Below are 26,524 nucleotides of genomic sequence, written 5' to 3' on the forward strand. Positions count from 1 at the left end.
CCGCACCAATGACAACTCTCTCACTTCTAGGTATGCTCTTCATCAAAGTCCAGCCAGAATTTCTCCTTCTCCTCCAGCTCACATCCTACCTGTGGAGCATATCCACTAACAACATTGAGCATCACACCATCGATTTCTAGCTTCAGACTCATCACTGTATCTGACACTCTTTTTACCTCCAGGACATTCCTAACAAAGTCCTCCTTCAAGATAACTCCTAAACTTCTAGCCTTGCTACATTTCCACCTGGTCTCCTGGACACACAGCAGGATGTCTACCTTCCTCCTCTGCATCATGTCCACCAACACCTTTTCCTGTCATAGTTCCAGCATTCAATGTCCCTACTCTTAGTCCTATAGTCTTAGTGCTCCTCTTCTCTCTCTTCTTACGAACACACTTTCCTCCTCTCCTTCTTCGACCAACAGTAGTCCAATTTCCACCGGCGCCCTGTAGGTCAACAGCGCCGATGGCGGTCGTTGTTAACCCGGGCCTCGACCGATCTGTTATGGAAGTCATAGGTTTGATTCGCATCTTTGATATGGCAAAGGTTTTACGCCGGATGCCCTTCCTGACGCATTCGGGAGAAGGTAGAAATGCAGTAGTTTGGGGAAATGAGGCGAGGGTTCTTGATATCGTTTCATGGAGACGTCGCTAACGATGTCACGTCATTGCCGTCTTCATGGCTACTACTATCACCGCAAATGTTGAATGTTAATTCAAGTGGAATTAAATTAACATTATATATATGGCCAATACCGTTACGCAAAACAACTTTGCAGATTCACGGACAATCAAGCAGTCTGTGACCCTACCAGCGTGGAGCGCATGATGATGTCAAGGACGGATATATGTGGCCTGGCCGTTCAGACTGTGGTCGCTTTGCAAAAAATCGGATACGTATCCAATCTAGGACCACATATGAAAGCGACCCAGTTCGGTTTTGAAAAAAATCGAAATTGACTCCCATAAAAAATACAAATAGTTGAGTCTGAAATCAAACAACAAAGTAAATCTTTTCGTTGTCTACCTACAGTGGTACCTCTACTTATAAAATTAATTGGTTCTGGAAGAAATTTCTTAAGTAGAACATTTTGTAAGTAGAGACGCGTTTTCCATGTAAATGCCATAATCCGTTCCAAGCCCCCCAATATTCAGACATAAATGATTTATAAAGCATAAAAATGCATCAAAACATGTAACAAATACATGTTACAATTAGATTATTGCACAATAAATGAGAGTTGTGCATAATGTAAAAAACAAAGTATAGAGTAAAGAATAAAAATGATGGTCGTTTACCTTTTCATTGCTGTTTTTGCCCACTTTAGTTCATGTTCTCTCAAGTGGTTTTTGTCTGGCGTTTTGTAAATAACTGATTTAATAACGTGCCGACTGTCGATACATTACGGTCATATTCTTTGGCGAGATCAACCAAACGTATCCCTTTTTCATACTTTACTATTATCTCTTGCTTTGTTTGTATGGACCAAAAAACGATTTTCTCTTTTTTTTTTTCTTTTCCTCTTTTCTAATTCACGTAAAACTATTGGAACGCGTCATGGGCCGAGGGGTGAATGACGAGGACGCTGCATAGACATATCTATCACATATCTATCTATCTACCTGTCTATCTTCACACATAGACACATACGGTAGAGGTCCCTCTTAGCCAATGAGATGCCAGGAAGATGCTAGGTAATAGCCAATGTCAGAACAGCTATGAGTATGTTGCATTCAGGAAACTCTGGAGATGCGAGTAGCAGCCCATACTTTTACCTTTCGTATCCTGAAATTTCTTTCGTAACAAGAGGCAATATTTTCCTGTTGAGGCGTTTCGTAACTTGAACATTTCGTATGAAAAGACGTGAGTAGAGGTACCACTGTATTTCTAAAAATAGCATCACTGTTACAGCTTATTAACTTAACAACCATCCTAAAAATTGTTTCTCTGCCCATGACATGATTATCTAGGCTGAGTGAAGAAACAGAACCACTTTCAAGCGGGTTACACTGTCTAAAACAGTCAGACAGTGTTACTAAGACACCAAGGAAAAGCTTTAAATGCACATTGAAAATAGGGGCCTTCCTCGCAGATGGACCAAGGGGGTCACTTCATACGTGCAGTGCAGATTAGGCCCATCACTGCTTTGCTTGAGTCACTTTGAAGATTTCAATTTCAGTTTTTATTTTAGAACCACATTTCCAATTTAGCAGGTGTATCGTTTTAAGTGGTTTATCTAAAGACTCCTCTTTTTAAATCATAAACTTCTTTAACCCACTTTTGCATGCGCTCCGTCTCTCGCTATCGCTCTCTCCCTCCTGGGTTATTATGTGCAGAGAATTCCAGCCGCCATGTCCTAAATACATGTTAAAATGACATCCTATTATTAGATATTTAGTTAAAATATTGATTTGGCCTATGTAATGGTTCTTGTTAATTATGCATCACTTAATTTCAGTGCGTAAGGTAAAGACAGCTTTAGACTCATCATGTGATCTGCAAATGTAGTACACTGTAATTCATACGCGAGCACTGTCTGCCGCAACTGAGTCAGTTCAAGTGGGAAAAAAAAGAACATCGGATACATTTTACTGTATCTAAGGATGGAAGAAAAAAATACTTCTGCATGCTGATTTATATTTTTTGCAAACATATGTGGAAAACTGCAAAATGAAGGCATAAGACGGATTTAACCCATTTTTATCCATATGTTATCAATCTTTTTTTCCCTCTCCAATTAGAATATTTTATTCATTTTGTGCCGATATTGGAGGTCACTGCCACTAATGGATCTTAAGCTATTAAGTATTAACAGGGTGTGGTAGCCTTTTATTTTGCCAGTTTTAACTGGATTCAAACATATATAGTGGTGTGAAAAAGTGTTTGCCCTCTAAACCTACTAACTGGTTTGGCCACCAATAGCAGCAACAACTGCATTCAAGCGTTTGCGATAACTTGCAATGAGTCTTTCACAGCGCTTTGGGGGAATTTTGGCTCACTCATCTTTGCAGAATTGTTGTAATTCAGCCACATTTTAAAGCACGAACCGCCTTTTTAAAGTCATGTCAATAGGATTCAAATCAGGACTTTGACTATGTCACTCCAAAGTCTTCATTTTGTTTTTCTTCAACCAAGGTGGACTTGCTGGTGTGTTTTAGATCATTGTCGCGCTGCAGAACCCAAGTTTGTTTCAGCTTGAGGTCACGAACAGATGGCCTGAAATTTTCCTTCAGGATTTTTTGATAGACAATAGAATTCCGTTTATCACAGCAAGTCTTCCAGGTCCTGAAGTTGCAAAACAGCCCCAGACCATTACTTTCCCACCACCATATTTTGCTGTTGGTATCATGTTCTTTTTCTGAAATGCGGTGTTACTCTTACGCCAGATGTAACGGTACACACACCTTCCGAAAAGTTCAATTTTTTTCTCGTCAGTCCACAGAGTATTTTCCCAAAAGGCTTGGGGGTCATCAATGTTTTTTGGCAAAAGTGAGACGAGCCTTAATGTTCTTTTTGCTCAGCAGTGGTTTTTGTCTTGTAACTCTGCATTTTTGCCCAGTCTCTTCCTTATGGTGGAGTCATGAACACTGCAAGTGAGGTCTGCAGTTCTTTGGATGTTGTTGTGGGCTCTTTTGTGACCTCTTGGATGAATCGTCGCTGCGCTCTTGGGGTCATTTTGGTCAGCCGGCCACCGTTCCATGTTTTGTCCGTTTGTGGAGGTGGAGGTGGCGATTACTCAAATAATCAATGGAATAATTGATAGGATAATCGATTCTACAAAGATTCATTTGTGACAGCCCTAGACGTAACATGTTCTGTATGTGTGGTCTTTGACTCTTTCATCCCTAAATCCCCCCCCCAATTTTGGAGGCGTTGGATTATTTAGTTCAGCATGGGCAGATTATAAAGATTGTCCAGTGAGTTCTCTCTGATGAAGTCCCAATAGAAATCCGAAATCAGATCATTCCACTTGTTAATTGCCAGTGGCAGCGCAATAAAGCCTCGGCATCTCCCTGCAGGCGGCCAAGCGAAGGCGATGCGGCCGGTTCATAGTTGTTAAAACAGCCGAGTGCCGTGCTAATGCTTTATAAATATCTCCTTCAAAGACGCTAGGCGGCTGTGTTGTGGGCTCTGTTGCGGCGTAACATTGCAGGCCTATTTAAGTTCCGGCGTCGTCCTTCATTTCCTGCCCAAAAGTTGGCGGGGCAGGTCAATGTGGGAATGATGGACAGCTGGGAGAAGGAGGTGGCTGGCAGCCACCGGTTCGAGCCCGGCTGACCATCTCTACGTCCAAATTTACTAGCACCATGTTGAGAGTGCAGTAACCCCCTACTATTGGAATAAGATAGGAACCCAGCTCTGCCACCAATAAAACCTTGAGTAATGTATCCCCACCGCTCCCCAAAAACTGTTTATAATTACCTATATCAATGCAATGATGAAAACAGTTATGCTTCTCCTTTTGTACCGCTTTAGCGCTTTGTTAATTGATATGTCTCAACTCCTCTTAATTCCGCAGTACGGCACTAATATTAGTCGTTCTTCGTTGAGGATAAATCATTTTTGACTTTGTTCATGGTTGTCTTCGTACATGTTTGCAGCACAGTTTGTGTTCAGTCCATTGCGTAAAGAGTTTTAGCTCCGCGACATAGATGCTATTTAATGTTAGCATTAAGTTAGGGGACTGAAAATCTATGTGATTGTTGTAAATGCACAAAGTGTAACTGTGTTTGTCTTATGTTCAGTTTGGCATTAAACCTAACTAACAGTGGCTTTAAACAGCATGAAGTGTCTTTTTCTGACGAATATACTGACGTTACCTGCCAAGCTGCTGCTTTTTGTGAAGTAAAATGAGTCACTGTGAGTGAGCCGGAGCTATGGCTGGGCAATTAATTGAAATGTAATAGTGATTTTCTTCTCTCAATCTCAAACATTATAATCGAAGAAAAACAATTCATATGCCGTAAGGTAAGGCGTGGCGTGTCAAAGTGCCTGACGTTGTGAAAATATCCTGAATGCACCACATAACTTGTGCATCAAGCATGTGACGTTATGTGATTCTCAACCGGTATTTATTTTTTTTACTGCTATTATTTTAGTATGTACTAATTTTTATTTGTTGTTGTTTCAAGTTATATTTAAAGTTGAGTTTTCAAGGATTCAAGATTTTTTATTGTCATACTGACACACATTTTCAGATGCTATGACACGAAACACGATCCCTGAGGTCCTAGGTTAGCCTAGTAAGTCTCAAGACTTGTGAAAATAAAAATAGAACAACAAAATAAGATCAAATAAATAAGACAAAGAAATAAGGGGGTTGCTTGAATACGGTTTGAATTTGTGCAAAGATGCAATGTAGCAAATGTGTGGCTGCAGCAGAATGAAAATGCAAGCGGCTTGAATTTCACATGATATTTACAAGGTCATTTTGTACTTGACAAAAACAGAGAGCTCGATAATAAAGTTTTCCGCAGTTGTTTCAGTGACACTAGGTGAAGTAAAACGATTCAGACACTCATATTGTCATGACTAATAGCTTTCAAATGACAGTAATGCATAATAGATGACATTTAAAAGTAGATTGCCCACCGCTGCCGACTCGCATGCAGTAGATTCTCAAACTTGCACACTCCAGCAAAGTTGGGCTACAAAAGCAGTCTTTGTTTTCCCACATAAACACCTACATCCCCAGTGTGTGCTATTTGCATGTGATCAAAGCATCAGCCCACTTTCCCCATGCTCTTCCTCAAACCCAACACACTCGCTGCTACCCGCCCTCCCCCAGAGGAGCCCCCACTCCCGCCACCCCCATTCCCCGTTTGTCTGTCTTGTGTTTCATGTTTGCATCAGCTCTGCGGGCATTGTGTTAAATGTGTTTGCTTGTCAAAAGGCGCTAAGAGACACGCCAGGCATGCAGCATCACACACACACAAGCGTTGCACGCCGCCACTGCCACTTCTGCATCATCACGCTTGTAAATAAGGATTGCACAAAAGGTGAAGGACAAAGCAAGAGGACAGGCCCCTGTGCTCAATGCTGGAGAAAATAAGGTGATTATAATGTGGCACTGTTGACGAAGACGGAGACAATAATGCCTCAAATGACTTCGTATTGCTTTGCTATAAACAGTTGGTATAAACAGCTGCACTTGTGTTATACACAATTAATGCTTATGACTGGAACGCTACCATATTTCCCCTGAAGTGCTTTGTTCCAATTACACTGATTCATTAAGACAATTGAACACCTCCCTCAAATAGACGCCTCCTTTTTCCCCATCATGGTGGGCGCCAGTGTTCACACATAGACATGAAATGGTAAACTACAAAGCTCATTTGAACTCCATTGCTAACCAAAACAGCAGCAGCAGCTCGCCACGTGTTGAAAATGTATTAGGGGCATTACAGTGGTGTTTTTCCGCTTATGAGTCGTCGCTTGATCTTTTATTTTTACTTTGTTGTCAGTCAGAACTTTGTTGTAAGTCAAAATTGTAATTATGAGCAAGCTTTAGTTACCCCACATCTTGAGTGGGGTTGGAAAAAAATAGAGCAATTAAGATACTGTAATGTCCTTGCACGTGGGCAAGAGGAGCCTGGTCGCTAATGCGCTTTGTTTATCAAACAGGACTAATAAATACACACTATCATCTATCCATTATCCAAACCGCTCATCCTCACAAGGGTCGCGGGCGTGCTGGAGCCTATCCCAGCTGTCTCCGGGCAGTAGGCGGGGTGAACCCTGAACTGGTTGCCAGCCAATCACAGGGCACATAGAGACAAACATTCACACTCACAATCACACCTAAGGACAGTTTAGAGTGTTCAGTCAACCTACCTTGCATGTTTTGGGAATGAAAGTTTACAAAAATGGGTTTTTCGCAGGACAGTAACGATATACTACATTATATTGTAAAAACAGTTTTTCTTTAAATTATCTTAATGATTATTTTAACAACCGACTTAACTATGAATCATTTAGTTGATTAATCAATGAAAAGAATAAAAAAAAAAAAAACTTAATTCATCATTCCTTCATTCAAAATCAGGACATTATTTCAGCTTTCCAGTGCAGATATTTGGATTTACACGATGTCATTGCTATATTTGACAGTTGTTGGGTTTGTTGTGTGAAAAAAAAAAATCACTCAATTAGATGTTCAGTGCATCCATCCATCCATTATCTGAACTGCGTATCTTCACTAGGGTGCTGGAGCCTATCCCAGCTGTCTTCGGGCAGTAGGCGGGGGACACACTAAATTGGTTGCCAGCCACTCGCAGGGCACACAGAGACAAACAACCATTCACACTCACAATCACACCTGGGGACAATTTAAAGTGTCCAATGAAGCTACCATGCATGTTCTTGGAATGTGGGAGGAATCCGGAGTACCCAGAAAAAACCCGTATAGGGAGAACATGCAAACTCCACACAGGAAAGCCAGAGACCGTAATCGAATCCACGACCTCTCTACTGTGAGGCCACCAGCCACCTACGTACCACCCTTAGATGTTCAAACTGTATGTAACGTTATCTCGGCTTGAATTTTGTTTTATTACAGTACATTCTGTTGTATTTAACGTTGTTTTGTTTCAAACATTTACAGTATTTACTGTAGGTTTTGTAGAAATTGACACAAATGTTCTCGGCCAAAATTAAAACTCTTTTTCTTTTTCTATCTCACATTGGCTCTGACCCCAAGATGTTACTGTAAAAATAATACTATTTATGATGTCAAATGTTTATGTGCATGTTTGTTTATATACTTGAGCATGTGTGAGCATGCTGCAAGTATTGAGCGTGTACGTGTGCGCGTATGCGCGTGGGTGCACGAGGAGAATCAATTTAAAACACAATCAAAAGTTAAGAGGGATTAAAGCCAGTGTGCCCGAGATAGTTGAAAATAGCTGCAGAGATTATACTAATGTAATCCAATTTAAAGGCGCCTTCCCCAAATATTTATTATTGAGGCACCATCTGTTTTGAAGCCTGTAGTGTCAGTCCAACATGCCGTTTGACACCGAATGGGCTATTTTGTTGTCCTACATTCCTCCCTCCATCCTTCCTGTCTGTCAAAATCTTCCAGAATAACCGATTCGCTCTGTCGGCGACTTTGTTTGTTCTTCTCCGCAAATATGGAGCGAGTTTTCAGTTCGGTAAAAATGAAATTTTAAGGTCACCCCGATTTCTGTGCCGCTCTGGTGAAAGATTATAACAAGGGGAAAGGAATGGGATGCTTGAATAATGTATTATCCCGTTGTTTGTTTCTGTGTGACGTTGCCTTTATGGGGTCGTCCGAAGATTTAGTTGGAAGTTTCGTGACATACTTTCACGCAAAAGCTGTCTTAATGAGGCAAAATGCGGCTTCTGTTAAAATAAAGAGCCATTGTAGAGATGTTACACCTTCAGATCACACTGGAGCTCTTTATTAAAATTCATACCTGCCATACAAGTGCATAAACGAGTTCAATTCTGTTAATACTAAAATGTTTAAAGCCCTCCGTCGTGTAGCTACCCATGGCTTTGATGAGGCATGTGACTAGAAGGCGAGTCTCGTCACATAAATTGCAAAACATGTCTCACTTTACGGTAGGGCTGGGTGATTATGGAAAAAAATAATCATGATTATTTTTGATTGACATTGAAATCCTGATTAATAAACATGATTGTACATTGAAGTTCAAAACTTAGTATTTATTCAACTACCAAAATTACATTTCAAAGCGCAACCAGAAAATAAATTAGTATCAAAGTAAAATGATTATATTTTAAAATGCATGCATGGTGATACACACAATTCAGATAAAATGAGTAAGCAGGCCGTGATTGAACTTCATTAATAATACTTGTTTTCACAGATTAGGAATATATACCTTTAATTATTACTTTGTCTGTCTGTCTGTGTTACTACAGTGTTTGTGTGTGAATATTCATTATTTTAAGAAATATCACTCCCAGAACTCAATGAAAATTTTCTGTAAATGGGATTTTACATTGATTGCTTGTGTTAGCAGTGGGTTTCGTAAACAAAGCATATCTTGTATTTAGATATATAACATGTGTAATTTTGATTGTTGTGTGTTTATTTTTATATTGAACTCCAACTGGTGTCTCATCAAACAGCTTAAAGCACACTCACGGAGGACAGAAGAATATTCTTCACGTGCTTGCCGCACAAGCAACTTCGGGGTGCTTTCAGGGTGGAGGAATTTGCAAATTGGCCGGTCGCCAAATTAATGTTTTTTCTTTGATTCTAATGTTGTTTTTTGAACAATGAACAATTTGGGTTTCGCTATTATTGTGGCTTTATTCTGTAGTTGGTTGTTTGCTAGTTCACGGTCTACACCAGCTCTTGTCAGTCAGTTGGGGTAGACTGTCCAGCAATGACCGTCATGAGAACATTTCTGTAAAAAATGGGTGGATGGACGTCTCCATATTGTACTGAGCAGCCAGGACAGACATTGATTGACATTTGGTACCGCTTTCAAAAGCTGCAATGATTTCAATTTGAAGGTGCGTAGCTACCGTGTTGGCTGTGCAGGTAAAAGAAGGTTAGAGCTGTGGGTGTAAGGATGGATGTATAGAGAGACTTTCTCAGCTGGGGCTTTGGCTATGTAGAGAGGGACTGACATGAGTGGCGCAAGAGGAGGAGGCTTGAAAGCAACAGAGATTACTGCATGAGATAGAGCGGGGCTGCTTAAAGAGGATCACTTTATCTTCACACAGGACTTTACATGGCTCCCTCAGGGCTTTTGACTGAGCCACGCACTTTTTATCCTCCGCTTGATCTCATACACATACACACATGCACACATTGTGAGAGAGAGAAACACACACACAACACACACACACACACACACACGATAGACAATGACATACCTTTTTATTTTGGGCACTAATAAGACCCACACTCTCTTGTTGTTCTACTTTGCAGCCATTTATTCGATCCTATCCCGCGCTATCATGCCGTTTTAATGATGATGGGATCTTATCTCCTCATTAGCCCTCCTTATGGTATAATAGGGCTGTGCTGCCCCCTTTGGGCAAATCCTGGTATTACACTAGGCTCTAATTAGCGCTCAGGGCAGTTTGGCCCAAAAACAAAAAGTTACATATTTACTAATGCTAACAAACCAACTTAGCATTAAAAAACATTTATAATGTTTTGTTTTCAAAGAAAACAGATAGCCTAATAATAAATAACATGTATTTTGGTTCGTTTAGCTCCACAATCAACGATACACTTTTTATTAGCTATTTTATTTGTTGTCATATATGCTGCTGTGTTTGGCACAACCATGTTACAGAGTTTCACGCATATATTTTTGAAAATATTGCTGAACACATTCTTTACAATTACTGTAACTTTCACTAGTAATGTCAGGGTTTTGGCACAGGAGTACATGTTAGCTATGATAGCTGCTATGCTAACAACAACCTTAGCAATAAATTGGGAAAAACATGAAATGCTATGATGTTAATATGGGATAACGTTGTATTTGTTTGAGTGACACACCGTTACAGCTGAGAACATGAAAAATGAGAAAAACTGAAGTGACCCTCCATTAAATCCGACTAATATCAGCATGGGTGTCAACGTCATTTTCATTGCAGGCCACATCATTTTGATAATTTCCCTCAGAGGGCTGCTAGGACTGTGAAAATTATACCAATGTACTTTATATAGTCACTTCATCATTGAATCGACCATGTGGTCAATTGAAGATAATCATTAACCCCTGTTATAGTAAACGACTATATTCAGTTGGAAAATTATTAATCACAAAGAAACCATCTGCACATGAGGCTCATCGATATAGTATTAGCAGGCATGCTAGCCTAAATAACATGCCACGTCTTACCTTGCTCTAGCGGCTAGAGCATGGTAAGATGTCCTCCCGCTAGAGTCTAGCCTATGTGGGTGTTCATTTTGTATTTTTGATAGAAAATGAATTTGAAATGATTGGTCGTTCTCTGAGCCCTGAGCAACTGTGATGTCATTTTCAGTCGACAGAAATGACAAAATGGCCACCCCCTGAGATGGACAAAAATGGGTGGATTTTACTGCTAAACTCATATTCCACAAACACATTAACTTTACATAAATTAAAATGCCATGTTTTGACTAGTGGGCCTGCATAGAACATATTCTTGTAAATAACATTTTTGGCTTGACTTCCACTTTAATTTATGTTAATAGGGGATTTGGTGAAAATAAATACTTATCTATTGTCTATCTATTAAAGGTGACGAAAATGTGCAATTTTGGTGCAAATTTTTGGCCAAAATGAAAACTACAATTCTTTTTAGCAAGAAACAAAGTACACACTTTATATACTTCAATTGGCCACAAATCACTGACGAGGTGGGCCGGATCTGGCACCTCGAGTCTTGATTTTGACACTTGTGATGTAACACAGGTGGTTGTTACTGGTACGCAGCCTCATTTTGTTTCTCTGTGAAGAAAGAAGACATTGCAGCTTTTTACTCTTAAGTTTGCAAACTCTCCGCCCTCAACTTTTGTTGACTTAAAAGAGAAGATCCAATTAGCAGACATTAAGCATAACTTTGCTCTTCGGGCAATGTGGGAATTAGGACAACGTTTTATGGAGGCTTCATCGAATCATATGTGAGTGGCATTTATTGGCAGATTCCTCTTGAGCTAGAATTCATCTCATCCCAGATGGAGACGGCTGTGGATTAAGTGAAGATTTTCCTCCTTTTCATAAACAAGTGAATGACACACTAAACCTGCTCAATGAAGCAGACAACAGAGTATTATCTCCTTGCCCCCTGCCCCCTTTATCATCATCATCTTCTCACCATCAGTTTTCTGCCCACCTGATCATCCGACCTGATTGGTGCTCCGGCTGCACAATGTTGATTAATCAAGATGAAATATTACATCACACCAGGCCACAGATTCCAGACACCCTTATTCCCAAAACCTTTCAGAGACCTTTTTTTCCCTTCAATATTATTGTTGTTACGTAATGTTACAGCAGATCTAAGGCAGTTTATTGGTTAGCGCTAGCTGGTGCTGGAGCTGAAATTGGAGCGCTAACAGGATTTGTGGAAGGGGAGGGAGTGGGTTAAAAAAAAAAATGTAACAGAGGGTAAAAAATATATATACAATTCGTCTGGACACCAGAGCTACGCCATTTCAAGAATGAAAATGGCCTGGAGGGATATTGGCAACCACATCGGGTTTTGAGCTATTTTCATTTTTTGTTTTTAAGTTTGACCTATAAAGGCTTGAACAATATGGATTTTACCATTCATTATAATTTATAGCATTGATGTTTCAGAAGAAAAGTCTACTTGTATCTGAACGTAGCAACCCATAGTTCATGAATATTATTAAATATATTACTATATTACATATTATTATTATTATTATTTATTTTGAAAACCTGATGTGGTCGAGAAAAAAAGGCCAGATTCGGAGTCAGCCCAAGAAAATAATTGAGAAGAGTTTACTTGCATTTCTGATTTTTTTTTAATTTTTTTTTTTTTTAAAAAGGCCAGTATAATATATAGTGTTAGGGTTTGCCAAGAGGAATACAAAAAGTAATAATCACAGTCATTAATAGGCACTGAAAAAAATTACGATAGGGACCAATCCATACCCCACAAAAAAAAAAATGTTTGGTTGTTTTTCTAACCCACTCGCTTGGTGGATGTGGATTTTGACCAGATTATGTTACTTTTATCCAAGGTTAGGTTAATTATTTTGTCCCAGCAGATTGGGTTGAAAATTGGATTTGGACATTTTGAACAGGTTTGTGTGCTGAAGTTGAAGTATAGACTTCATGTAACATTCTGGAGAATGTTGGTAGTAGCTGGATGGCTCAGTGGGTACTAACACATTTTACTTTGGGAAAAGGTTTTACCCCTTGCTGGATCAAAATGTTGACCCAACGAGCGGGTTAACTCCTCAACCCAATGCACTGGGTATACCTAACCCAGTGTTGGCTTAGTCCAATTTGACCCAGCACTGGGTTAGCTATTGCACCCAATTTGTTACTTGTGACCCAGTAGTGTATGTGTTCTCGAAGTTTAAATATTTTTCCAATAATAATGAAATAATTTTAAATTGAGCGAAGTTGTTGTTTAACATACTGAATTGTAATAATCTAATTCATATTTTTTTATATATTACGTTATTTGTATGATTTCCAAAATGTATTTATTTTTTTTACAATTTTCATTATTGCTTTGTACATTTGCATTCACTTTATTATTTGTAGTGTATTCAAATTTGCCAAATTTATGTTCAGCCAAATTAATTGCAATAGTTTTTTGTTTTTTTTACAAATAATTTTATTTTAATCATTTGATGTTGTTTATTCGTGTTAACCTATAATAGTTAGTTTTATGACTTTTAATGTTTCAAAATTAACGGATTTTTAATGTATTAAAATTAACAAAGTTTCTGTTTCCCCTAATTAATTCATATATATATAATTGTTTACCTAATGAAGTAGCGGGTATATTATTATTTTTGAAGCAAAATCTGCAATTGTGTATTTTTATGAATTTTATGTGATGGTCTTTAGGTGGTTTCATTCCACCACTCAATCCTGTGTTGTCATGACGACTACAGACTACAAACAGGCCAGGGTAGGCGAGCATGACATGTCATGATTACATGTCAAGCAAAGTGATTAGCTCATGTTAATTTTGGGTGACTCTAGTGCGATCGTTTATGCGTGTGTGTCTGTGCGTGTGCGTGCGTGCATTACATCATATCCATGTCCGGCTGAGCTGTTTTCCCTCACGTGAGGTGAGAGGATTGAGCCCGGGATTGTTCGGGGATTTGTCAACAGGATTTGGCAGATTGAGAAATTAAGGAATAGGAGCGCCACTGAGGCAGAGGTCACTTTGCCCTCAGGAGTCACAAGAAGGAAAAAAAAGAAACTCTGAGTCACTGCAAGTAAACTTTTCCAGGTCAAAAAAACAACTTATCCAAATGTGCGCATCCCCACTCAGCCCAACCCAGCCAGCTCCAATCTCCTAATTCCTCTGCCCCGCACATGCACGGGAACACCAGAACATGAAAGACGTTCCCGGCTGAACAGATGTGGCGGTTCCAGCTGTCCGTCCAACTGTGGATCACAATGCTCTCCCGTTCTTGATTGACCATTTTCTCTTGAGCGCTAACCTCGTCAAAGCGTTCCCGTGGACTTGATTTACTTTTTTTCTTTTTTTTTTTTTTTTCCCTCTGGGTTGCTTTTCCTCCCCCACAACATTCCAAGCTGGAGACGCACTCCGACTCCGATTGCTGGGATCAGCTGATCCAGCTCCAGCTGTCCGGTTCTGGTGACTGGGCGCCCTGTGAGTCTCTGTTTGTCTGTCCGAATTTTAATAGAAAATGAAGTGGAGGTGCATTAAAGATTCAGCTGATGATTACAGAACTGCAAATTTCATTATGAGTCAAATTCAAATATTTTCATGAATGCATTTTGTAGGGACAGACCGATATGAACTTTTTGATGCCTGATGATTCCGATGTTTAGCCAAACAAAATTCTGATAATTAATTGGCCGGTTAAATAAAAATTATGTAATAAATAGAATTTCTTTTTTTCATCACTTACAGCAATAAAGATGTGAATTACAGGCAGAACATTTTACCATTTTACAATACTTTGTCCTTTGTTATTTATCTTTACAACACAGAGAAAAATCTGAAAAAATCGTCGGGGGTGGGGTTTGCAGATTTTTTTGCGGAGCTGGGGGGCAATGTTTGAATGTCATTTTCATCGTATGTTGCAATGGGTAAATGTATAAAACAAATAATAAAAATAAAATTCAAAGAGCTAATTAATTGGCCGATTAATTGTCTGGCCGATTAGCTAATATCGGCCAATTAAATTGGCTGTATGATTAATTCTTGTTAAAATGCATGTATACCTAATGAAGTTGCCAGTCCGTGTATCAGTGATGTGGATGTTTCCTAATTAGCAGTTTAGGAGGGTGGGGGGGGTGTAATTGTGTAATCAGTATTTATTCAATTTAGCAGTGGTGTGTGTGTTGCTTTCCCCCGGATTGATGTTTTTTTCTGATAGTTTTTAGTTTATATTTCTCCTGTCCTGTTCTGACTGGCTCATGGTTTCATGTGAAGCTAGGTGACTAAGTCATGTTCATCTTTATTGAAGCTATTGTTTGTAACATTTTCTACCCCTACACTCTGTCAAAACTTTTTGTAAAGAGGGACAGATTTGGCAAGGTGAAAATGTGTGGGTGCCGACCATTCAGCTTCCAGTTGCTTAAATTTTTCACGGCATTTGTTACCAGTCACCTTGTCATTCTTTCCATGTTTCGTCTGGTACTGACTCTTGATATTGAATTCCTTGAAGACAGCCACAGTCTCAGCGAACTCGGCAGACACAGTAGTTTTGTATTTCAGTGAAAAAAATATGACAATTTCCACATGTCCTGAAAGCAACGACCCTCTCGGTCAACTTTCTTTTTCTTCACTCCAGTCTCTATTTCAGAAAAGGGCTGGAAAGGGCCACGCAAAAGGTCATGGTGCAAGGTGTTCACTATGATACCTAAAGGCCTCTACACACCAATCCGACGTTGTCCATCTGAAAGTCGGTGCATGCCGTCTGTTTGGTGTAGCGCGCAACGTCGTATAGTCGGAGCCGTTGTTGGGGCGTCTGGGGGGTGGGCGTGTAAGTACAATTATGTGCATTCTGTTACAGAGGCTTACAAGCATATTAAATATACTTTTTTGAAACAAAACCTTTGTCTCGTTTTTGATTATCACTTGGCTTAGTATGCTGCTTCATTTAAATGGAATGAAATCAAATTTATTGTCATTGCACATGCACAATTACAGAGCAACGAAATTCAAGTAACAGTTACAGCCCATCCAGGAGATATTAAAAAACAAAGACCAAAAGAGGGAGAGAGAACGGCGAAGCCTGACAGGTCGCCAAATGATGCCCCAATTTTCTTAGATGAAAAGAAAAAACAAAGAATTAGCGGGGGATGGAAGGGGGGGGCAGCAAGGGAGAGTATGGGATTGGAAAAAAAATGAAATGAAAACAAAAACAAATGAACCATATGAAATAGCGTAAAATGAATGCAAATGAAGTCAATATTTTGGATACAATTCTTGAATTGAATCTGATTAGATGTGTACCTAATATCGTTGCTCAGTTAAGCATCCAAGCAGGCCAAGCCATATTAATGTTAATATGTGCATTGCATATTTGTGACACAATCACAGGTGACAGCCATAAGGTGGAAATCCCGCGGGAGGAGATGGAGGTGGTCAAGGGCCAGATGGTGGTGCTGCAAGCCTGGTACAGCCCCAACTCAGATATTTCTAAAAACACCGTCATTTGGCACTTCACTGGGAACGAGTCCAAGCAGGTGAGACAGAGGCTAAAAAACACACACACACAAAAATGTGTCCTGTGTCATAGATAGATAGTACTGAAGTTGACCGTGCGTTGACCTCCACTGGAATTGACAATGATGATCATATTTAGTGGGATTAAAGGGAACACGGTGAATGGAGGTCATTGTGGAACTGTTGAAGGGGAATATACGTACATGTGTCTAGTCAGGATGATATGATCCAGAAGTAGCATTAGATCAGAAGTTAACCACTGTGTAATGAAAGTCAAATAAAGTTAAAACACTTACTTGTTCAAGATGTCCGACACACGAAATGCCACACAGCCAAACACGCCAGTAAACACAGCTATCTTAATGCTAATGCTAGTGTTTATATTGCAGTGCTTCAACTCTTTAAGCAACAGACTGAACACAAATGGTTCAGCAAAAACAGTGTACATTAGGGATGTGCGTGACTTGTCGTTTAACCGTCTACGATTTATTAAACGTTTTGTATTTTACTAGTCGGTTAAACGCGGCATTAAGTATCACGCATCTTGTTCCACGCCCCTCTGCCCCGGCCTCTATAAACATGCTGAGCACCAAGAGAGAGAATTGCTCCCCCCCCCTAAAAAATCCTATTTTTTGTGTAAGCGTTCATATTACATTAAAAATGGGTCCTCTGTCTTGTCTGCTGTATGAACACATGCGTCGTCAAAGTGGCCCACCTACGCAGAAGAAGAGACGACGTCACACCCGACGTTGTGTTTGCGGAAGTAAATGTGGTCCGACGTGTCGGGGCATTCAAGCGATTAGGTAGCAGGTAGAAATAAATACAGTATTTGGGGGAAATTATGAGGCGAGGCTTTATTATCTCATTTCATGGAGACATCACTAACGATGACGTCACGTCATTACCGTGCGTAAAAAATCAATCTATCTGAGCCGTGGCTGAATTACGACGATCGCCATAAATGTCCGCTTTATCCTTCACGTTTCAAGTGGGATTAAATTAAAGTAAAATATAAAGTCAATAGTGTTACTCAAAACAACTTTGCAGATTCGATCCCCCTGCTGCCAGCACATCCCTTCCGCCTGCGCGGAGCGCATCTTGAGCTCGTCAATGTCGTATACAGTATATGCGACCTGGCCGTTCGGACCACGAACGCATTGGAAAAGATCGGATATATATCCGATCTAGGACCACATTTGAAAGCGACCCAGGTCGCATTTGAAAAAATCGTAATTGAGCCGTTCAGACTGTCATAAAAAAATCAGATACAGGTCGCATGTGGGCAAAAAAATCCGATCTGGGTCACATTTGCCTGCGGTGTGAACCTAGCCTAACATGGTGCTAGCGAATGAGACCCTGCTGGACTGGGAGTCGGTACCATTACTCATTACATTATTCATAATAAATGCCATGTATTGCATTGGAAAATGTATCAGAAATATATTTCTCTTTCAATTGTTCACCTTTATTCAGTCAGTTGTTGTTACATCAATAGAATTTAAATTAACAAACTGTCCTGAAATGTTTGGGCTAAAATAGCCCCTAAATACACACAACATTTGCATTATAAACTTTGAATTCAATATGTATTAAAATTCAAGTTTTCTTCCTTATAGACTAGTCGACTAGTCGCAAATAGAATTTGAGACTAGTCGGCGAGCAAATTAGTCAAAATTCCCATCCCTAGTGTACACAATATAGGAAGTCCTTGAATTGCATCTTCCTCTTCTCTTTTGTCCCCGGTGACTACGTTTACATGCAGTCAATATTCAGGTTAAGGTCAAAATTGTGATTTCTGAAACATTCTCAATATCCCGTTTACATGAATGAGTGTTCCTCGAGGTTCGCTGTCCTATCTGTTTTCCATCTCCCCCTGCTGCTGCAACACATCTGACTCAAATGATCACATAATTAGCAAGGTCTTCACAAGTTGAATAACGATCCTGATCATTTGAATGAGGTGTGTTGCAGCACAGAGAGATGAAAAACAGGCAGGAGAGCGGACCTCGAGGAACAGGATTGAAGATCCCTCGTAAAGACTTTCAAGTTCACTTTTTTTTAAAAATAATCTATCAGCAAGAACCTTTTTATTTACATTCAGGGCTCGTCTCTAAAACCAGGGTGAAAGATGCTCTGCTCAGATTAAGATTATTGCAACACATGTCACGTGTAATTCTTTTGAGAAGCAAGTGAACCTAATGACATACTTCATCTTCCCTGTAAATATTAGCACATACAGGGTGTGTGTGTGTGTGTGTGTGTGTGTGGCTGTGCGTGTGTGCGTGTCTTGGCATGATTAATATAATCTAAACAGTTTCAGTGTCTGATGCCTGGCAGCTTATCTCGCTGAGAAAATCTGAAAAGTCGCCGCTTGCCATCTGCACACATCAGGATTATCTTTATGATGGACGTCCATTTCTGTTTATATGATTAATCTGCACCAGCAAATATGCACAGCCGCCATTGCAATTAAAATATATGATATACAGAAAGCAGAATTCAGCTCTGTCATTTGACTAATTTGACTAAGAGGTGGTTAGTACCCCCGCTATTTTCATTCCATTACATTTTCTTAAGTAACTTTTTTATATACATTCTACAAAGAACATAATTTTTCCTTGAATGTTTTTGTTGAAGAGAAATGCTACTTTTACTCAGTTATATTTAGCTACATTTGTCTCGCTGCTTTTTTAATCTTCTGTCTATGATCGCTTGTGCTAATTGCCACGTTGTCCGTAAAGGTGATCAACTTCAGCTCTGGGGAGGTGGGCCACGGCCACAATGACTTCAGCAAGCGGGCGGACTTCAGCGCTGCCATGCCCTCCGCCAACCTCTCCATCTTCATCAACAACACGCAGGAGTCCGACTCAGGGCGCTATGTGTGCGACGTCATCATACCTGGAGGCACTGGCATTTCTGGACAAATGCGCCTTAATGTCAAAGGTAACACACCCCCAGCATCACCACATCAGGTTACGTTTGATCAGAAATGCCACACAAAGCAACCACACCACTACTTCTATTTAGGAAAAATAAACGCCCACCTCAAATAGACTCCTACGTTTTCCTTTCTCATTGGATTACATTCTTTGAAAAAAAAATATACCGTATTTTCCGGACTATAAGCCACACCTTTAGATAAGCCGCACCCACTCTATTTTGAAAAAAAATAATGAAAAAAACATATATAAGCCGTACCTTTATATAAGCCACACCTATCTATATTGATTTTTTTTTTAATACAGCAGCAACTTTGCTGATTAAAACGGAACAGAACTTTGACAAAATAAAGTACTTATCTTCATTTCACCGCCTGCTGCCATTCCAGTTTGTTAGTTAACTTCCACATACCAGCTAATTCAAAACCTAGTGCATAGCGCCCTCACCTGTTGAACTCCTCCACCTGCAGTCACACTCTGTTAATGGCAATTGTGTTGTGTTGTATTGTATTGTAATTCCGGTTAGAGCGGCCCCTAGAGCGGTGGAAGAAAACTCCACAGAATAGCCGTACCTTTATATAAGCCGCATGGTTCAAAACGTAGGAAAAAAGTAGTGTCTTAGTCTAGAAAATACGGTATGTAGAATATTGTTTAGTGATGCAAGGATTAACCCATTAATCAACAACTAATGGATTATCAAATTCATCGCTAATTATTTTTGATTAATAGTTTTGAGACCGTGTTTAATTTAAAATTACCCAAATCTTTGGAACTTTATCCTCTCTAGGGTAAATAGTCTCAGATTTCTGTAGTCCTTTTTTATGTTCAATCAAAATAACACATTTGAAAACATCAGCTTTTACTTTGGAAAACAATGACAAACATTTTCTCACTTTATGGGAAAAAACAGGAACTGAATCGTTATCAGTTTGTGCTTAATCTTAACTTTCAAATTGAATAATGTCCTGTTTTTGCACAAAGGGACAGAAATTTAAAAATGTTTTTTATCCAATTATCGAATCATCGACAAAATAACTGATAGGTTAATTGTTTATTAATATAATCTTTACTTCTAGCCCTAATGTTGTTTAATTTAGTTAAAAGATCTTTGTGTTGTATCCTGTAGTATCTTACTTGTTGACATCTTGTCTTCCCAGTCCCACCATCCCCTCCAGTGTGCACCATGACGGGCGAGCCCGTCGTCAACGGCAACGTGACTCTGAGCTGCAAGTCCGCTCATGGGAAGCCCGTGCCTCACTACAAGTGGACCAAGACCGCCCCCATGCAGGAGGTCTTCTTCTCACCAATGCAGAGTGAGTATTCATTAAGCATCAACAAATAGGCAAATTGTCACTGTATGGAAAAAAATATTGAGACACCCACTATAACAATTTCAAAAGACTTTACGCACTTCACTCACAGTTGGAGTGAGTAGGTGGTTCATTTAGGACAGTAGTTCTCAATCTCTATGTATAAAATGTATCTAAACAAAGAGTTCTTCAGGATTTAACACAAATAAACTGAAAAGTTAAATACAGCTGAACGCTTCTAAAAAATGTTTTAAAAAAGCTCTGTACTGGATTACAAATTTAAGACAGTCTCAAAATTTAATGTGATGATTTTTTTTTTTTTCACGTACCACTAAAGGGAGCCCACACTTTGAGAATCACTTAGCTGGCTGTGGAGAACCAAAATGGGTCTTCCTCAAAAGCCACTTAAATGTATATGGCACAGGGGCGGAGCCATGGATGGGCCTGGGTGGGCCTGATTGACAGACTGCCCACCCAATGAGATTCATGGAAAAAAATATATACACTACTCTTCAATTTTTTGTGAATTAGTAATTATTTTTGAATTTGTTTTTTTATTTTATTGAATATTAAGAATGGCATATTTGTAGTTGTCTAAGGAAGATCTGAACTTGAACAGTTGATCATTTTTTTGGGAATATACAATGTGTCAGGATAGGAGGATTGTGCTCAGTGAGAGAAGTATTCAGGCCCACCCTGATTTTTCCAGGCCCACCCATTAGCCATGTTCTGGCTCTTCTGAGTACTCCGGTTTCCTCCCACATTCCAAAAACATGCATGGTAAGTTGACTGGACACTCTAAATTGCCCCTAGTTGTAGGTGTGAGTGCGGTTGTTTGTTTGTCTCTGTGTGCCCTGCGATTGGCTGGCAACCAATTCAGGGTGTCCCCCGCCTACTGCTCGAAGACAGCTCGGATAGGCTCCAGCACGCCCGCGACCCTTGTGAGGATAAGCGGTATAGATGATGGATGGATATTTGGTATGTCTCAGTACCTTTGTCCACATAGTGCAACTTGAGTCAGGAGCTTGTGAGTGACAACTTGAGGGTGCATTCACACCAAAAAGGTCACTTCCCCCTAAAACGGACCAACGTGACCGTGATTCATCGTCTCCGCCGCACTACACGCTCTGTCAACAAACTTGTCACATGGTTCGAAAACACCGCACAGTGATTGGTCGGACAAATGTTCGCTGACTATAGAGAGAGCAGAAGATCACTGTGGAGGACCTTCAAGCCTTTTTGTGTGTGCGCTCGCTGCGTGAGTATCCAGGGTGACTATGAATCTGACTTAGGAGGATCATGCATGCAAAAGACTGGCTAGACGGTGGCTTGTAAACAATATAAACATACTGACTGACTGATGATGATGGCGAATTTGACATTGCAGTAGGATTCAGAGCTGCTGCAGAAGTGTCATCTATCTTATGAAGCAGACAACAAAGAGATTCACATTAAAATTCCAGCAATATTTTCCAAAAAAGGCCAAAATGAAATGTTTATGTACACATCAGAATGTTGCTGAATAAAAGCGGGTTTGATGTTAAATTTGAAGTTAAGCTTATATAACATTCAGTATGTACGAAAGCCACACACTCTCTGAGAGGATTAAACAAATGGACATGATAATTAGAGTGCTTTAGGCTTGTTTGTTGGCTCACTACATCGGCTTTCTTTTTATTTACACATTTTGCTCTTGGGCATTGACTAAAACTTGCAATAACAAAAATATGCCACTAAAAATATAGACCCTAAAATAAAAGAAGTGGTGTGGACTGTATTCTATTTCAGTTTTACAACTGTGCACACAGTATGCATTGAGTACTGTAGTGATACAAGTGCCTCTTTTTTTTCCTCAGAAGTGAAGAGTAATATAGCAGTATACTTACTGTATGTTGTCATGTATTTGATGTTACATTAATTAATTAGGTCAGGACCAATTAATCAGCGGGCCAGTTTAATCGGACGAGATTATCTCTTTTAAAATTGACAATTTTTTGCAGATTTTTTTTTTTAAATACACATTAACAAATCATAAGACAAAGATAATGACATTTACCACCCCCAAAAAAGAGTTAAACAAATACTAAAAGTATTGCAAAAAAGTCAAATGGTCTACCTGTAATTCATATCTTTATTGTTATAAGCGCTTAGGGACCCCAAAAAAATATTTTATTCATTCTATATTTTTTTTAATTAATTGGCTGATTAATCAGTCATCAAAATGTTACTCTGCCAAATCATCAATTTCACGTAATTGCATTTTTTGTAACATTGTGTGGAAGTGGCTTACATAAAACGTATAAACTCCAAATACCATTCTTTTATGTGTATATCATACATTTTAAAAATTGCAGTTTATTTTTCACTGTAACGCTAAAACGTGTGCAAAAACAGAATGTTGCATCAAGATGTTTGCCTCGTCTTTTATTGGCCATGACATCATGTGTCAAAGCAGAGGTAAACATGATGTGCAATTCTGCCGCCGTGTTGGCCCAAATGCCATGCACCTCGCTGCTGCTGACCCCGACACAACATAGTTGACTCAGTGTCCTTATATCATCATCATCATCATCATCGTCATCATCATCATCAACCTTTTGGGCTGCGTTTAATATAAAAAAATGGAAAAAAAACGCCCAATAAGGCAATGATTTAAGCAACATTAGTCGGAGTAAAACACCTTAACACTTAGGCCTGCCACAATCGGCAAACATTTTTTCTCAAATTAATATAATCTCTTTTATAGTTTTGTGATCGCGACAGATTATTTCAATTTCCCATGCGACTTATTTTTTCTAAATTTATACAAGTAGGAGGTAGAGAGAGGCAGTGTCCTGGTGTTGTAGATTCCACTACTAGCGCTGAAAGCAGAAATAGGAAAAAACAAATGCATTTAAATCTGCTGTTGCGTTGCCCTTTGTGGCCATCTGCTTCTGAACTAGAGGACTTAGCATCGATTGATTGTGCATCGTTCATCTCTTCATGAAAGTCTCTTTAAAAAGTCTTTAGATTTAGCAAATGAAAGCTACTTGCTCTGATTGACGTTGTTTATTTTGTTTGCAAACTTGAGAAAAAATACAACACTTGAATCCAAATGTCATCCTTTTAGCGGCACTTTAGTGTATGCTCTCAGTCTTCTTTCATACAGGAACTTTGCTGCTTATCTTTTCATTTAGCCATCTCTCTTTCTTTCTTTCTTTCTCCCTCTCCCCTCTCCCCTCTTTTCCTGTTTTGTGTCTAATCTAACATGCCCCGTGTCATTACTTGATCAGCTCCTCTCAGAGCCCTAAGTTGGATTTGGGCCTGAGAGCTTCTCTTCCCCCACACCACCCACCTCATATGAATCACACAGTGCCGTTCTTGTTCATTTTTATCTTGTTCTCTCTGTTTTTTTTCCTTCCCTGATAACATATTAACACACAAAAAAAAGAATGGAGGCCATGCCCTCAGCCCATACTGGTCCTGGGGTTTATGGGTAAGGGTTTCATCTCATTTATCCCTTCATCCTAAATCAGATTAAAAAAAAAAAAAAAGTTTTAAAGGAGAAAACAGTATATGTGTCAAATCAGATGATAATGTCAATATTAAAGCTTTGCATTTGTTGATTTAATCAGCAATTATATGTTTAACATGTTTGATTTGCCGCCGTTGTGTAATAAAAGTGGGTTGAGTTTCTCCTTTAAATCTTTACCTGTCTACTATTGTGTCACGTGTTAGGTTGCCATTGCCATGGAAACACTGCTCTGTATTAAATATAAAATCTTGTGTTAGCTTGTGGTGCTGTACACTAGACAATTTGTTTATGCTCACTGAAAAAAAAAATACATGTAGGCAAGTGTGTATGTGCTGTCATGTGATAAAATGATTAGAGATTTTAAGTCCTTACTGACTACTGTACTGTGGTGGAGTTTACACATGAGGGAAATAACATTTGTCACTAGGCAGAGTTCATTTGTGTCATTGACATTCATGGGCTAATGCAAAAGACAAAAGTACGTAGATGAAGCTGCGACTACTGAATACTGTAAGTAAATGTTTATAAGCATACATTTTAAGTTGATTCTGTATTGAATATAAAAATACCACTTTGTTTATTTACATTTGAATTGTGGATATAAAAATATAACTAGACAGGGCAACTATCATAACAAATGCTAATTCATGAAATTAATACAAAATAAATAACACAGTTAATCATTGAAGTATTGAATCAGATTCTCGATTAGTTAGAGAACTAGTTTTCACTGTTAGTAATTTCTTAATCTTGAAATGAGTGCAACCATTTACCATGCCCACTCCCCCCCAAAAAATCCAAGATGATGACTATTAAATAATACATGCGTATGAAATTAATAACAAAAAAACACTACCAATGCTGAAAGAAAACTTCACATAAATTGTATAAATAGTGGTAACTTTTTTTCTTCATTTTGTTGGCCCTTGTTTTTTGACTACAAACCTGTTGATCGGGGGGGCTCCATTAGGGAGATTTCCGAATCCAGAGGTGTCATTGCATTGCATTCTTCAAGGGTTTCCAGTTGTGTCGTTGATATGGACCCAATTAAGCCATCTCAGGGCTCCAATTATCCACCAGCCATTCATAGCTAGCAAGGGGCCCTATGTAGGGGATGCAAAACACATTTTCGTTGCGGTGTCTAAAGCAGTACTATGATTGATACCATCTAATGTCAACTGTCTCTCTGGGTCTCCCTTTAACAATTACCTGGGTTGCTTGCCCTGTTGTGGGATGAGCATCGCCTAATTGCCACAAAGTTCCCATCTGCATATTTAGCCAACCCACGTGGTCCAAGTCCATCCCTCGTCGGCATTGAGAACTTCATGTACACGTCACACGCAGGCACTCCCAAGCAGACACGCCGTAAAATAAAGAAAAAATATCAAATAACACGCACACACACGGTCAGCGTCGTGATCGGTGAAATAAAAACAATATGGGGCACATGTCATCTGTGGGACTGAAAGGTATACAACACTTTTATTGTTTTATTTTTCCTTTATTTGGCTGCGTGTCAGGTGTGCAGCACCTGCGTGTGATGTGGTACCAGTTAAGACGCATTTGGCTGACTCGGACCGACCGGGACCACGTGGGTCTGCTAAATATGCAGACGGGAACTTTGTGACGGTTAGGTGATGTCCAGCTCTGCTGGTCTCAAGCAGAGGTTATTGTTCATTACATTTCCGCAAAGCATGTTTTCCAGAAACAACACAAGATGACAACATGTCTCACTGTTCTGAAGATTGAATCACAGGAGGATTTGTCCGCCTTGTTTTTTTCTTTTTTTTTTTTTTTTTTTTAATGGTGGTGTTTTAAAGGCAGCTGCTACAACAGGGAACAGATTTTATTGAATGGTAATACTGTGAAAGCACGACGGCGGACACACACGCTAGCCGTGGTGTCGCGACCTTTGTGTGCGAAAATATGAGACGAAAATCTGGCGAGTGAACAAGCTCGTGCGATGGAGAGCAGTGTGTGTACGCTTACTGCCAAACTGGCTGTTGGAAACGCACCAGAGGTAGATTAAATGGCGGATTAATGGCAGGAAACAGTAACTAATGAGTCAACACGAGTGTCATATGCGCACAATACTGGTGTCATGACACAGTGGTACTACTACTTCCTGTTTGTGAGGATGAGCAAAATACAAACTAAAAACAACATTCTCCTATAACAAGCCGTGCATGCAGTCATATTTAAGAGAATAAATAAATGTGCGGCGGCACGGTGGTCGACTGGCTAGCACGTCCGCCTCACAGTTCAGAGGTCGTGGGTTCGATCCCGGCTCCGGCCTCCCTGTGTGGAGTTTGCATGTTCTCCCCGTGCCTGCGTGGGTTTTCTCCGGGCACTCCGGTTTCCTCCCACATTCCAAAAAAAACATGCATGGTAAGTT

General features: G+C 39.6%; 1 protein-coding gene across 3 annotated transcripts in view; it reads left to right on the top strand.

Moving 5' to 3' along the window:
- Positions 1–26,524, top strand: part of esamb (endothelial cell adhesion molecule b) — a 71,751-nt gene that overhangs the window by 39,527 nt on the left and 5,700 nt on the right. The window contains exons 1-5 of one of the 3 annotated variants that reach the window (XM_086035719.1): positions 14,082–14,338; positions 16,241–16,386; positions 19,108–19,309; positions 20,463–20,618; positions 24,046–24,090. In XM_086035719.1, coding sequence (XP_085891845.1) covers positions 16,276–16,386; positions 19,108–19,309; positions 20,463–20,618; positions 24,046–24,090 — 514 coding nt within the window. In that variant the 5' untranslated portion in view covers positions 14,082–14,338; positions 16,241–16,275. Of the gene's footprint in view, positions 1–14,081; positions 14,339–16,240; positions 16,387–19,107; positions 19,310–20,462; positions 20,619–24,045; positions 24,091–26,524 lie in introns of those variants that run through there. The other 2 variants (XM_086035717.1, XM_086035718.1) reach the window with 2 other exon arrangements.

Source organism: Filicampus tigris, chromosome 7 (assembly GCF_054856515.1).
Source record: "Filicampus tigris isolate MCC_2025a chromosome 7, RoL_Ftig_1.0, whole genome shotgun sequence".
NCBI classification, from domain to species: domain Eukaryota; kingdom Metazoa; phylum Chordata; class Actinopteri; order Syngnathiformes; family Syngnathidae; genus Filicampus; species Filicampus tigris.